The sequence below is a fragment of the Trematomus bernacchii genome, unplaced genomic scaffold (assembly GCF_902827165.1).
Source record: "Trematomus bernacchii unplaced genomic scaffold, fTreBer1.1, whole genome shotgun sequence".
NCBI lineage: Eukaryota > Metazoa > Chordata > Actinopteri > Perciformes > Nototheniidae > Trematomus > Trematomus bernacchii.
In genome coordinates, this window is record NW_022987616.1 from 3,645,087 (window position 1) to 3,661,247 (window position 16,161).

The 16,161-nt window shown below is 38.0% G+C and overlaps 1 protein-coding gene across 1 annotated transcript in view; it reads right to left on the reverse strand.

Moving 5' to 3' along the window:
• ofcc1 (orofacial cleft 1 candidate 1) overlaps window positions 1-11,398 on the reverse strand; it is a 76,115-nt gene extending 64,717 nt beyond the window's left edge. Inside the window, exons 1-5 of the mRNA XM_034132272.1 lie at window positions 11,370-11,398; window positions 7,921-7,945; window positions 3,616-3,686; window positions 3,073-3,248; window positions 12-116 (exon numbers count right to left, since the gene is read on the reverse strand). Of these exons, the coding sequence (XP_033988163.1) occupies window positions 12-116; window positions 3,073-3,248; window positions 3,616-3,686; window positions 7,921-7,945; window positions 11,370-11,398 (406 nt within the window). The remainder of the gene's footprint in view (window positions 1-11; window positions 117-3,072; window positions 3,249-3,615; window positions 3,687-7,920; window positions 7,946-11,369) is intronic.
• Between the last annotated feature and the right edge of the window lie 4,763 nt (window positions 11,399-16,161).

Consider the following 16,161-nt stretch of genomic DNA (forward strand, 5'->3'; position numbering starts at 1 on the left):
GAATGGCATACTTAATTCCAGCTCATCTTCAGTGCTGACCCCAGCCATCCCGCAATGCCTTGGGTCTGTCTGCTCCGCCGACGACGGGTCAAAGTAATTTTGGGCGCGTTTATTTCCTGTGGAAAGTGCGAGAGGCGAGAGAAAGAGGAGTTGGGGGTTGGCAAGCGGGGAAGGGAAGAGGGGAGTTGTACAGGTTCAGGTTAGTGGTTATTAGAAGCACATGAAGCGAAATGTTAATTTTGAAACCCACACTGTGGAAGGGCCGGGGCAGCGAGCAGATAAGGCAGAGCCGAGATGAGACGGGAGCACAGAGGCAAAGAGGGAGAAGTGGGATAGAGACTCGCTGCACCTCTCCGCGGCCTGCAGTGCTCTGGGGCCTAATTAGCATGCCGCAAAAGGTCACGGCAGGCAATCTCTTAAATACGACTGCCATATGTTTGCCGTGTTCAAAAGGAACTAATGAGAAAGTCTACAAGCTCAAAAGTACCTGGAATTTCAAAGACAATACCTTCTAAATACTCCGAGGTCAGCGGCCTAGAGGACCGGGCAAGTTTGGAGGAGCAGATCCAAAGGAAAATAACCCGAGCCCATGTCTCATTGACTTCTTATTAGCAATCACTGACCTATGGGTATCAAGTCAGCTCCACAGAGTTTATGGGAATCCAATGGCTCCGGGCCTTTTTCTATTAAGGGTACACCCCACCAAGCAGCTTTCTTAACCCCAAATCATTCTCATTACAGGACTTGAATATTTCACTCCAATCTAAATTGCTTTACTTGTATTTCTCAGGTTGTGGGGCGAAAAAAAATGGCATAGTGTGTTAAATCATGTTATATATTCCACACAAGGATCGCCTTTACAGAAGTATTGCACACATACAAATGTGAGTGTTTGCATAGGAGCACCGCTGGCCCATTAGGCCACCGCCCAAAATAAGCTCACTGGGATTCTTTCGTGCTCACATGAAAAATCTGAGGTTTTAACACTTGAAGTTAAACAGACAGACTGGAGAAGTTATTAAACAAGGAGCAGCCGTATGACTACTCAACGGAGCCATAAATTGACTGTGAAATTCACACGTTAAATCCCTCTACATCATTACGAAAATAATTTGAACAATTTTCTCCGCAAATAAGTCTGAGGTTATGAAACCCTTTTCTCAAACACAAATTTGCATAATGGAAGTAACGTCCACGGATTTTGAATCATATCTGTGATTTACCTAAATAGTCTGGTTGTCCTCCAGTTCATCTCTCTAATGAAAATTTAAATTCTCTGTTCTTACATGCACATTATCAATAACTAGCTGCACAGAATGAGAGATAATGACATGTTTTTTTTTGGTAAAGGACAAATAGAAGTGTCACAAACATGGAACAATGTGACATTTTGATCGTCCAATAACAGCTCAGAGTCACTGCATATTCACACTCTCTAATGTAAGAGGGTTGCTTATTTTGTACTTGTGATGTATGGTTTGTTTATCCAAAATGTGCTGCAATTATCACAAAGAATTAGGCAATGATCCTATAAAACACATAGCGTGTGATTTATATAATGCCTTTTGCCTGTAATAAGAGTTTCTATGCACATGACACAGCACTGTTAAAGCAAAGTTATACTATTAATAAATTACCACATGTATGTATTTTGTATGCTTTACGTATGTGGCCTAATTTGCATTTTCAGTTAATAAAAAAGAAAAGAAGAGACAAATCCGCCTAACTTATGTTAATATATGTTTAAAAAATGTTTTGGGACCCAATTATTAAAAACATTTATAAGGATGGTTTGGGAACATTACCGGAAATAGTTTCAGCCAAACTACCTGAATGCCCAAAACAATGTATTCCTGGTGATTTCCCTGTAATTCCAAGACTTTATAACTTAATAACTAATATATTAACAATTTGTTCTCTTCTTCAAGCAATATCTGTCTATTGGAAAAACCCAGAAAAGCCCTCAATCAGTCAGTGGCTAAGAAACCTCTCTTGTTGTTTGACCTTAGAGAATTAACCTATGCTATGAAGGGAACGCCTGATACCTTCTATAAAATACGGGGCACATTCCTATATTTTTGGAAAGGAACTAGATATGACCCTGTTGTTATCACTTAGTATGTGAGATATAATGGGATGTGATGTAGCTTCTTGTTTACCAGCCTCATCAATTACTGTTAAAACTTAATTTTAAATTCACATGTCATTTAACATCATTTTTAATCATGTATTTTGTTTAAAATTCTCTATTATTTCTACTAATATCTGTATATTTCTGTACTTTATTTACTTTTCTTGCCTCTTATTTTTCTTTGTGTAATGCAAATAAAAAACTATTTCTCAAACTAACATGCAATGAGTAATGTGTGCTTTATCATACATGTTTAAAGTCTGTTGATTGATAACTAAATGTTGTAGTCCTATGCTGGCCTGTCCCACACACTATTATAAGTGTAACCCTACCTCCTGTGCACAAACATTATGACAATAATTGATAATAATTACTAGCCATGCACAGCAAAAAGCCAAATAAAACCACATTAAATCAAGAATCCTACATGTGACTCATCCCTGAGAAAAACTGGCACGCTCGCAACCTTGAACGCATCCTAATTTACCATCCCATTCCTCAAGAGTTCTCCCTGACATACTGAATTATAAGGGGGCATATTCGTATGCCTGATTGGCCTTAAGCCGTGTTTCGGGGGCGTTGTGAGTACACCACACAGACAGCGGATCGGCTTGGTAGCGTAGTAGCGTATGTAAATGCACTCTCCTATGACTCCAGCCCACCACAAGGCATGTAGCCGAGAGTGGGAGTCAAGGCTGATTGTGTCGAGGGTACTTCTAGATAGAGATAGAACACCCACTACTGCAGCGGTCTCCAGCGGAGGAAGAAGTTATACGAGGGTTGCTTGTTAGGACACGCTTGCCTTGGAATGCAGGGACCAAGGGCCCCCCGAATGGAGAGAAAAGAGAAAAGAGAGGAAGAAAGAGGGAGGGAGAGAAAGGTTAGATCAGGAACACATCTACTGTCAACAAATTTGAGGCTAATGAAGAATGAAGCTTCACCTCTTTCTTTGGCAGGGGCTTGCAGCTCCGTTTTTTTTCGGTGAGCTGCAAGGGTGCTATCTGGCCTGTCACCTCGAATTTCTCTCCCCAGCCAAACCGGAGGAATGGAAAGCTCGCTGCTTCCTCCTCCATCGAAGGCTGGGTTTTCTATGCCAACCAGAGTGGCGCTCTCGTCTCTCTCTGACAAAATAAGTAGAAACATAAATACAAATGCAAACACTGACATGAAGGGGCAATACAACAGTTAGGTCAAAGCGACTTCTAAAAAAACATTTAAAGGAAACAAAATGCTTCTATTGGGGAATTCTCTGCGCCTAAATGTTCAAGCGCATCCTCTTGGAATGACACTAAAACACAATTAGGTTAAAATTAAATCAGAATCTTGCAAAGGAGGAGGAAAAAAAAGAGAAGAAGAAGAAATGATTAAAATAATTACAAATTGCGCCCTGACAAGCAAGAGCAAAATTTAGCCCAGAGCCATTTGTCTGTAATTAGTTAATTAATCCTTACACAAATTATGAGCAATAACTCATCAAGCAGGACTCACCCATCAGAAATTCAGCCGACTTGGATTTCTTCTGCTTAGGTTGCTGCAGAGCCTTCTGCTGTAACTTCTGGAGGGAAATTGTTAAATGAATAAATTAGCTGCAGAATGAAGATCATCATTTATGATCCGCAACTAACGCAGTATTTTAAATATGGGACGACACTAAAATGTCATTTAATTTACATCGCCGCTAAAGGGGTCAAGCACTAATTGAACAACAGGAGTGGAAAAGAATTTAATCATAAATAGATAAGAAAAGTTGACGTGAATGTGTAATGAAGGTCACATTAAAATACTTCCTCCTTGCCTGCTTTTTTTTTTTTTGTACATGAATGGGCAACAACACTCTCTCCTGGAAAATGATGCATTTGTACAGGAGTCTTAGTGTGCAAATGAGTATGGAGATCCAGTCCTCATTACTTTCATCCACATGGAGTCAACTTCAAAAATCTCAAAGGAGCGAAAAGTAAATGTCTTTAAATACCACTATGTCAGAGAATTTTCAATACAGTTATTGAATGTCTATCTCTCTATTTGTCTGTCTATTGTACATGCTATGTCAACACTATTTTGACTTGTAGGTGGTCTACATTGTCATGAAATGGAAAGAAAAAGGGAAAAATGTATGAAAGCAAGTATGTCTTCCTTTGAAATCAAGAGGATGTGGAACAAACTCCGCAGCCCCACATTTGTCTCATTTCTGCGGACAAGCAGAACAATGAGAAAGCTGAGGTAAAGGCATAAGTAGTTGTTTTTGTTATGGATATGTTTACATAAGAATGCAGCATATAAAAGGAGCTCTGTAGCTCAAAGCGTATGGAGCTTCTTAAAGCATCATTTTATGCAGATTTCAATGATGAACTGCGCTCATGCCCATGAACAGCATGTATTTGTATACAATATTTAATTTCAAAGGCAAAATCAAGGGGCAGAATGGGTGGGGGGGCTTATTTCAACTCTAAATGACAGAGCAATTAAAATAGAGAAGGACTACTTCCAGACCAATCTGGTAAGAGGAGTTTTTGTAAATCTGTTTTTACATTCAACAAGCCCTACAGCAAGACATTCATTTATACTACTGAGATTAATGCTTATCTAATTGTAACTTATTTAAAAACCATTTTCATTTCGACTGGGTACCAATCAGTTTTTCTGAGTTTCACATACTGTGGAGTATGAGACTCAGTGGTGATGTGTTTTCTTTTCTTATTTTCATGTCATCCGACCCACCTTTTGGAAAGACAAATATTGTTGGGAAGCTTATGTGAAAACGAATCAGGTCCTTTTTTTTTTTTAAAGCAAACAATCATCATTTGCTCTGTGTTACACCAGGCCAGTTTTAAACTATAGCTGCCGTTTAAATAAGATATTTGACATTTGCTTTCATTATATGGTATTCAAAAGTAAATTGTTATTGGAGCCTTGCAAACTATTCTGAAAACCAAAATAAATTAATTGCATTTTTTTCTTGATACTGTAAGATTGTTTTTCAGTCATTTCACAAACCATACTGCCTACATTATTGTATGAGTTCATTATTGTTTGCCAAAAGTAATTAATCATCAAATTAAAACAATGAAGGAGGGTAACGCTCTTTATTTCACAAATAATTGTTTTGCCCTTAGGGCTAAAGGCACATTGGGGGATCAAAGGAGAAATCACATTACATTTAATCCTATACAAATGCATTTTGTTTATCAGTAATTAATGCAAATAAATATCTAATATATCATCATTCTTCTTGTATATTAATACTTATATATAATCTGCATTATAATACGTTTTGGAGACTTTTCCTTTAGATATTCTTTTTAAAGTTTCAATTGTGCTTTTATTCTTTCTGTTATGTCATTTTCATATTAGTACATACTTTAGCTGTAGGCACAGTGTTGTTTTGGTGCTATTTCTCACTATGCAAAGTAAATTAGCTCCATGTCCTGCAAATGTCAATAGGTCCTATGATTACTTATTTATTCTTGCCTTTAGTGATAAAACTAGTAAACACACAAGGGAGAGTACACAGAAGGAGTACAGTACACACACCCCAGGCCTACAGCTTTGGGTCATTGTCACTAAATATCTAATCCACACAGCGCCATGTGAGCCTCTCTGTCTGCAGAGCTAAGGAAGAATGCCTGCTTCTCATCTCCTTCCTTAGACCCCACTGACATTGACAGCATGCTCCTTGTATTACAAGGACTGTTGTTTAATGTGCCATAACCGGATGGAACATGCAGATGTTGCATTTCTAAAACGATAAACAACAATTCATTCCTGAGGAGAAATCGTGGAATAAACTGAAAGCAGGGATTGCTCTTCTATAATAGTGGGATAGCCGCAGAGTGAACTGGTCCAGAGCTAGCAAACATTTACATTTCCCTGTCATAAATATGTTGAATTTACAGTGTTGCATCAAAATCATGTGCCAAGAAATGTGGGTGTATTACAACATGCATACAGTATATAGTACAAAACAATAGCCCCTGAGTTTGTTCTCTTGTCATCTGAAGGCATCTAGGCATGCCCCCTTAAGCCATCACACGTTCCCTGTGCAGCACAAACTGCTTACTGTGCAGTCAACATGAGAAAAAAATCATTTATAACTGGTGACAAAAAAAATCCATGACTTCCTCTCCCTTCTTTCTTTTTTTTTGGTTGTAAATGTGATTGTTGTCAAAAGGAATTGAGCACAACAATGCCTTGTTCAGTTCTTGTTGCATTCAAAGGCATAGCTAGAAGGGCTTGGGGAAGACCGCTCGCTGCTAGGGGCTGGTGGGCACAGACCAGCTAGAAAGTGAATTTTGCATACTGTACGGATCATCGCCCAGTTCAGCCCAGTCACATTGAATCTGCCGTCAACCAATTGTGCTTCATGAAACCGTCAACCCTCATTTACGTCTGCCTGTTTTCTTCCCCACGCAGCTGTAAACAAGGCCCGGCTTTGAGCTGTGTCTCTGTCCCTGCGCGCAGACGGGAAAAACCTCGTCTTCACAGAGATACTTGAAGCTACTGTTTCCAGACAAGCACCCTGTGTGCTAGGCAGAGGAGTCAAGGAGTCAAGGACAAGAGCGTTTCTGGAAATGACAAGAGTTTTAAGAGCTTTAATAACAGTAGAGATCCCTGCACGTGTTTTATTTTTCCTTTTATTTTGAGTTGTAATGGTCCATAGTATGAGGGATGTGTAGTGAGTTCCTTAGAGTGGCATTGATCAGAATTCAGATGAAAAAATAAAGTGAAAAATAAAATCTTCTTTAAATATAAATATATGAATATAAGTCATAATTTATTTTAATAAAATGATACCGTAATAAAAATGTGGCTAAATGCCTTGCTGAATCAATACACACATCAAAAGTGATTTTGTTTTCATGTTTATAAAGTATTTTTTTATCTATCAGCGTAATACAATTCTATAAAATGTCATAAGAACAATGATAACGTCTTCAAAGCTTATTTATTTAAATCACGACAGATAAGGTTAGCATTTTGTTTCAAAGGCACACAAAGCCAAACCCGTAAAACGTGAAAGCTTAATTTATAGAGCAGAATTATATGTGCACGGTAATTGTGACCCAACAAACAGCCTCTTATTAAACAACAAGCGCGTCAGTTGGTGTAGACAGAAAACATAATTAGTATTCAAGCTTAATTAATCTACGCTGGCCCCCTTTAAGTGAATTAGTCAATTATTTATGCATGTGTGCTCCTTTGATGCTTACAGATTATGTATGTTGCTGGGAAAAAAACCTTGAAAAATGGCTTTGAAAACTTTCCACCATAAAATGTCACTACAAGCTCAGTGAATATCATGAATGCTGAAAGAAATAAAGTGTGAAACTTCTACAAATTCTCGTTATTTTTGCCAAATGCCAGATATGTCAGTGCCAGAGAAAGAAAACATTGTGATTCATTGTCCGAAATCCGGAGCAAAAGATAAAATAAATCAGCCAAATATGTACTTTTTGTGTGCCCTAATCCGTGGAATGGAAATGTAACGCAGGTCGGATCAAGGTCTTTCCTGGGATCATGGGAACTCCTTGGGATTTTCAACAGCCTTTTTGTTTTTACCCTTGAGAAACAGGCACTGGCCTCTGCACCCCTCAATCCCCCATTGAGATCCCAGAGGCAGCGCAGAGGAATGCTAAATGTCAATGGTCAGCCTGCGCCAGCACCTTCAGTGAGAGAGATGGAGGTACAAGGCCTGACCTTGTTGTGTTGCGCCTGCTACGAGGGGCCAAAAGTGAAACTGTACTCACACTACTAAAGGTGTCCATCTCCACCAAAGATCATCGCTGGCTGACCCTGATCTCTGAACGATGGCGAGGCCTGCAAAACAGAAAGTGTGAAAAATGCGGTGAGGAATGTGCCAAAACAAATAAATGTGAAGTGCACGTGAGGAGAATGTGTTATTGACATAAAACTTGCCTGATCATTTAAAGTTTGCTGATGTTTGCAAAGGAGCTCTCTCTCTTTTGCAGTTCTAAATCCTTCATGCCATGCAGCGTTACACTATCCCTCTCCTGCTTGTGTGTTTAAACCTGTTATCTCTGCAATGCATCTCGCAGAATAAAAAGGACAATAAAGCCCATTTATTATCACAGATAACAAATTATTTGCCCTGATTATTCAAATAGTTTATTCATTTACATCTGGTACAATATCATTTGGTGTATTTATCGCCTTTTCCTATGGTAATTCACATGGCTCGCACAAGTTTCTGCTGAAATAGCAAAACAAACCCCAGGCAAAATGTGAAAGATTATCCCATACCATGCGAGCTAGGATGAAATGCTATACTTTTTCACACTGAACACTGCTCCACTGGGTGTGATTGAAAAACATGTAAAGCTATTGAATCTGTGGTTTGTATATGTGAGGGGAAAATGACTGTTGTAACAAGTGGGCCAGTGTTTTTGTAATTGTTTCAAATTACACTCTGCGTAATAACTCAGTGAAAGCAGAGCCAGTGTGCGGTCCGTACACATTGACTAGTCAAAGACCACAGGATATCCATGCACCTTATCGCGGCCCAGAAAAAAACCTGACTGTGTAAACAACTGTGGAGAGAAAACTCCTTCGCTGTGTTTCCAGCTGTGTCTATTTGTGTCCAATAACGCTTATCAGCAGCTACACAAAGGAAGGATAATACTTTTAGATAAAGAGGTACTTTGCAGCCTTTCCTTTACATGTGTATTTTATTGAATTAAATACAGCCTGTTTTAAATTTGCTGTAGTGTTTTTCTGGGTAATTAATAGGGATGTACTGTACATGTGAATGTTTTATACAGGCTGTAAATTGTGATGCTGCTATATTAGTTACAACCCTAACCCTAACTCCTGCCAAATACTGGATCCCTAACCAATAAGATCTCTTTATTATTAACCATATAAATGACTGACTCCCTTTTCTGCTTAAGGTTCAGGCTCTCTGTCAAAATGTTGTAAGCTGATGTTTTACAGTGAGTGCAACAAACCCCTAAAGTCTTACGGCGTTGATGTAATATCTGGACTTAAGTGATCTCATTATCTTACAATACACGGATGCAACTATACATACTGTCCCTGCAGATGTACTCGTTTTTGAACTGTACACCATGTCAATGTTTTCTCGTGCCAGGAATAAGCATCTATGGCTAAAGTTTAACAGCAGAAAGGAAACACAGCTGTCAAATAATTGCAGTTATCTCAAAAAGATGTCTCTACATGCTTTTCTATTAACCTTTTTCTGAACAAAAGAGTGTTTAAGAGTTATCAAAAGTATTCAAATGTTTGCATCATACCTCCTTTATTCAATGGCTGATTAACACCACCAAAAAACCCCTTTTTAAACAAATATAATTCATGAGGAAGTGGTTATTAATTATCTCTACAAATAATGTAGACCAAATGACACACTTGTTATGATCCTGATGTTTGTATTTGTAGTTTCCTGATTTATTTTGTTGAAACACCTTCCCTGCTGGTTCCACTTCCTGTCTTTGTGTGTTCCCTCCATTGGGATTGTTTGCCCCGCCCTGTGTTTGCCCCGCCCTGTTTTTACCAACCTGTGTGAGATCACCTGGCTGCCCTCTCCAGCTGTATCTCGTCAGGTTGATTAGAGTCTGGGTGTATATAAGCCTGTTTGTCACAGTGTTCTCTGTCAGTCTCTTGTTAATGCTTCCTGTTGTGTGGTCATGCCCTACAGTATATCCCTCACCCAAATAAAATGTGTTTGAGAATTATTACCATCTTTCAATTGTGCACTTTAATGCTAAGTCAAATCCCCAAAAATATACATGAAAAACAAGTGTACTGTAAAATAGACCACAATTAGCCCAATTGCTATAAAGAACACATCACACAAGTAAGTTTGTGTAAATTAAACAACTCTGCAGCCTATTCTGGAGATCTTCTGAGTTTGGATTAGCCTATTAGCAGTGGTGAGTGAGCTATTTCCATAATATTTAAATATTATGCTGCTTATTGCGTTATGTGGTATTGCTCTGTATTGTGTACATGTGTTTGCTGCTGTGGTCACTGGTTGGCCAAGATTAAGCAAAGCTGTTGCTGTGATGTTTTGTGTGAATTTGTGCCTTTAAGCTCATGCTAACGCTAATGCTTGCTGTTGTTTAATGATGTTTGTGCCGCCGCCGCGCACACACTGCGATGTTGCTAAGCTGCTTTATATGTTGTTTATATGTATGTTTTCACTTGATGCTGTTGGCTATGTGGATAAAATGGTATTTATTAGTGACGCTGCACATGATGGATTTGCTGGGCCTTGTGTGTGGTTCTGCTCCTAAAAGTTTCCCTGTGTTGTTTCTTGTGTTTCTTGTGAATTTGCTTCCTGTGTCTCACCCTCTTGGATTGTTCTTCAATTTATTTTTGCTTCTTTTAGTTTGAACTTGTCTGTCTCTTAGTTTTAGTTCTGCTTATTGTTTTGATTGGCTTTAAGCTCCCCTGGAGTTATGTATACCTGCCTCCATTTTGTTTCTGCTTTTGGCTCCTACTTTCTTCCATACCCTGTGACAACAATAGTGTAAAAGAAAGCAAGTATGTACATTGCGTCTCTAAAATGACATGCTACTATATTTGACCTGCAACTATTTTATCCATCTCCCTCTGCTGCCCTAAGAATGACCATCTCCTCTGTCATCTAGTCAGCTAAGCTCAATCAAGTCTTAATCCAGAGTGACAACGGGGTCTGTGTTGAACTGGACGAGGCACTTCCCCTTTTCTATGGCATAGTGCGACCTGAAATCTTTGCCTGACATTCTTTTTCTTCTCCTGGATCAGGGATGTAATTCAATAGTCACAGAGCGGCAGGGCACCGTGCACCAAAGACTGTTTTATTTGCTTGTGGACAGAGGTATTTTCTTAATGTTTGACAACAGCCAGTGTCCCTGCAGACATGGGAGTTCACACAGCTGACAATAAGGGTAGAGAAAGGGCAGAGTCTTTCTTCTTCGATGGTTTTGCATGCATATTTAGACTAAATGTACTTGCACTTTAACATGCACTTACAAAAAGATGTATCAGCAGTGAAGTGAACAGTGGAGTATATTATGAGTAAATTCAAGCAAGTCTTTTACATTTTGTTAAAAGAATGAGTACATTTGCCCAGGTACATTTCAAGAAAAATTGTAAGAAGCTACACTTTAGTCATTTGATCTCACTGGGTTTTAAACCAAATACTGCAAATAGCTAGCACATTATATTAGTAACTGTATACATGCATATTGTATTTGTTTAGGATTAAGAGGTAATTTACCTTGCGAGGCCCGAATTCTTCCTCTTCATGGTCAGCTACCCCTCAGTCGTCAAGGTGATGATGACGCAGTTCCTAACCACACACACACACACACACACACACACACACACACACACACACACACACACACACACACACACACACACACACACGTACAGGCAGTCTCAGATAACCTCCTCATGTTCACTTTCACTCCCTGCAACGAAAAGTGCAAGAGAAAGTCTGAATTAGATTACACCCCTCGCAATTTTAGATCTCAGTTTTCGTATGTTATGAATTAAGTTGGGGAAAAAAGCAAATATTACTGCAGGATAAGAGGAGCTGTGTGTCATTTAAATTCAGGTAAGGAGAGATATCTGTTACAGCATGAAATTACCATAACCGTTGAGTTGTGCCAATATAAAGTGTAAAAGTCCCATCTAACAGATGGCATCTCTGTTTGTGTTTTAAACGCGGTTTCATTATTAATGAGGAGTGTGAGAAAGACAGTGTCTCCACAGAGCTGGAGATATTGTTGCTAAAACGGGTTTCTTTATCACCTTTCAGGACAGATTACAATAACCTCCCCCAAACTGAAGATAGACTACTTACACTGCTTTGTAAACATCAATTATGCAGTATATGACAATTTACACAAAAGTTCCCCTCGTGAATTATTTAAAAGGTAACTGCAGACAAACGTATTTCTCAGCCAAAGACAATACAACAAACTTTACATCTGCTGTGAAGAATAGGTGCACAATACCCGGCGGATTGGACCAGGCATAAAGTATATTAACACTACAGCTAATGCATCCCATAGAACAAACAGACTGCTTTATCATTATTTGACTGCAAAGCCATGCGGCCATTGGTGGCCTTTTCAACTGAGGAAGAGAGATTGCTCATTTGTTTTGGCAATGAATAGTCCTTATTTGTTTGAAAAATTAGTTTATGATCAGTGCTGTTAATGCATTCAAATAATCCATCCTACGATCTGTCGTTGAGTATCGTGCAATGCTGTAAACAATCAGAGGTTATTAATACATCATTAATGCACATTCTAAGCAATACAATGCATCCCAAATGGATCCTTACAGCACCTATAATTGATGTTTTTTTGCTCATTAAGCTGCTATAACGTGATCTAAATAAGATGCCCAACGATTTGGACCCCCCATTACCTGGCTGAGCTGTCGTTGATCGTTTACGCGATTAAATATAGACCTAAATCTCCATCTTATCCAATTAATTCTCTGTGCAGGCATAAGAGTGGCTAATGATGTTATCTTACCTAATTAACCTGTATAGGGATCCAACTCCAGGACAGGGGATTGTTCATCCTTCATCCAAGTGTTCATTATTATCATTACAATCATTATCATAAAGGGGCTAACTTGTGATGTTGGCCATTCCATCACCATTAATCTAGATTGAGTCCTTTTTTTTTTTTTTTCATTTTGGGTTGGGGGATCCTTTGGGGTCATTTTTAATTATCACTAAAAAGGATGGGAATTCTAGCAATAGTTGTGGTCACAGCAATCACTGGAATCCCGTGAGGCCACATTACTGGAATGTGATTTGAGTAATCATGACTGAGGGGACATTTCTGATTCGGCCGTGTTCAGGGCCCTGAAAGTCCTCCCAGTTTTCTGTCAGCTTTCCCCATTGAGCGTCGGCTTCAACCTATTAACGCAGCAGACTTGGAGCAGATCAATAGCTCTCATTGGGCCATGTGTCATTAGTTAATCGGATATTGATGAGGGTATTGACACGCACCTAATTAATCTCAGGCCCGGCGCCGGCTTTCATATGTTTCCTTAATTATGCACTTCGTCTTAGTCCTTAACATCAGCAGGCTGCCGCTTCCTGTTTGACAGTGAGTAAAAGTTAGCTGTCAAGTCTCACTCTTAAGTTATAAGTTTATTTTCTTTCTTTGCTTTTTTGAACTATTTCATACTGTATCAGCAGTTTAGTAAAGTGATTGTTAATTCACATTGTTATGTTTACTGTTGCAAAGACAAGAGCAATGGTAAAGTCATCTTCTTGACAGTGTTTCACAAAGAATTATTATTATTTTTGGTAAAAAAATTAATTAAATCGAACAAGATGCATATAGTGTCATAAAACAATTATTATTTTATCACCAGCACAAATGTATTTAAACATTTTGAAACAATGTCTATTTTATAGTTTATTTTGATATGAAATACAAATTACAGAGTTGAGTCTATATCACTATTGTCTTTTTATTATTATTTTAATGCATATTCTTTTGTAAAAAACATATAGTCTTCTTAAAAAAACTGAATTGCATTCAATTACATTATTTTATTACCGATAAAAATCTAAATATTTAAACATTTTAAATTGATGTGCATTATATTTATATATATTTTATATATAATGCAAATGTAGGCCAAGTCTCTCATATGTGCTGGGTCAAAGTGTATATCTATACTATCCATGTACCCTCATTTTATGTTTAGGCATATCTTTTGGTAAACTTTGAAAACAATGTGTATTTTACGGTATACATTTTTATATTTAATATGAATTAGGTCAGTTTTTACACCGGGCATTGGTTAAATATCTATACTACTATCCAGGTACCCTCTTTTGTGCGTTTGCATGTATGCATGTTACCCTTTGACTATGTGTGAGCTTATACTGTGCGTTATTGTGTGTGTGTCAGTGTTGACGCACACATGCTGATCAATAGAGCTGCGCATTAGGGCGCTGCTGTAGATGAGAGAGCACCTGAAGGTGACCCTGACTCCTGGCATCACCACAGGGCTCCAATAAGCTGCTGCTCCGCAAAGCACAAATCTCCAACTTTTAGCCTGCTGCTGTTGGTTTGATTATTGTTTATAGATACAGCCGAGAATTAAAGTATGGCCCGCAGGCAGCATAATTATTTACAGCTGAAAACTCATATCATTACCAGCATGCTCCTAATTGCCAGAAGTAATATCAATGTTAGTTGATTAAGTGTATTTTTTTCATCTTCCCTCTCCATAATGTGCAGAGATTGTTTTCCCTCAGCATATGGGGTGACGGTTTATCTCAATACAGCTGTTCATCTGGCTTGACTTCTATTTTTTTTCTCACTGTTGATTCCAAAATACAATATTGCCGTATCTTCAGAGGGTAGCGATCGATTGCTCCACTTTTTGTAGTTTGCTCACAAGGTCAGAGAAAACACAAGAGATTCATCCTTCATTGCTCAAAAATAATTTCTCCCTGTAAAGATTTTCCCTAAATAGATACAGATGTGACTTACAGAGGCTCGAGTTTTGACTCAAGGTGATTTCAGAGCTTTAAGGGAAAGGCCAGTGGGCTGTAAAGCTACCTTTTTTAATTCACTATCAAATGATTAATTAAAACAAATGTTTATATGACCTGGACCTCCCTCTCTCTGCTATGTCAAAATATTTCATCCTGTATTTAAGGCAGCAAGAAAGATGATGCTATTAATAACAGCGCCTGTGAAGGGGAAAATACATAAACCTTGAAGGCTACTTTGTTATTCACATGTAGATTACTCAAACATGAATGTGGCACTGTGGCACGAGAAACTTATTTTCTTAGACCTGAGCATAGAGTTCCAACAGAGAATATATGTTTCATTTTAAAAGGGTAAAGGTCAAATAATTCTTACAGACACAAGCCTTTTATTTATATACTGTAAATTGTCTTTAACAACACACCTGCGTTACAATTGTATTCTTTTCAACATCACTATTGAAACATCGTTAAAGCTATTGCTAATAGCAACATGTGTTGCTCTTGTTTACACAACAAACAAACTGAAATAGGACTCAGTATGTATGTGAGTGAATGCAGGTATGTCACTCAAATCAGAGGTGGAAAGTAACTATTTATAAAAGTATTGTACTTAAGTAGTATTTTGTTATATTGTACTGAGTCTTTCCATTTAAAGCTACTTTATATCTCTACTCTGCTTCATTTCAAATGCAAATATTGTACTATGTTTATTTAACACTCACAGTTGCTTTGTACATATAAAGACACATGTTATGCTCATAATGGTATAATGCGGTACTGTACTACTAGTCTACACAGTACTTCAAGTATGTACATTTGGTCCACATTGACCAATCACAATACTAAAATGCTGTTACATGTAAATAATAACCATAATAATATAATACAGTGAAAGATCAATTCTGCTAAATGTTTACTTTTGATACTTGAAGTACATTTAGCAGTTAATACTTATGTACTTTATAATATTCTGAAATGAGCCATGGTGCAGACTGAGTACCTTCACTTTGTGTACCTTAAGTATATTTTGATTCTAATACTTTGTAATTAAGTACAACTTGGAAATAAGAACTTTAACTGGTAGTGGAGTATTTTAAGACCGTCGTAATTGTAGGTTTACTTTAGTAAAGAATTTGTGTACTTGTTCCAACACTGACTAAAACATTACTCTAGATCTGTCATGAAACTACTGCATCTACTTGTCAAGCATTGTTTTATCTGGATTCTGTTCAGGAGTCGGTCATTTAGTTAGACTTTGAATTTTTTGGTTAAACAAATTTGTGTCACTCTTGCTTTGCTTTTGCTTTGACCACAGAGTTCATGCAGCCTTGTAAGAGTGGGAGTGAGTGACACTTGAAAAAACAGGAAAGATTCATGGAAATGTGCTGTAGAAGTCAGCCCAGCCCGCCTTGCATGATGAAGCATAAGTAACCCAGAGAGGAGAAGTCATAGAACACTTCTACTGAATGTTCATCTCCTTTCAATGCATCATATCATTTGAGAACAAAATAAACTGACCCCAAAA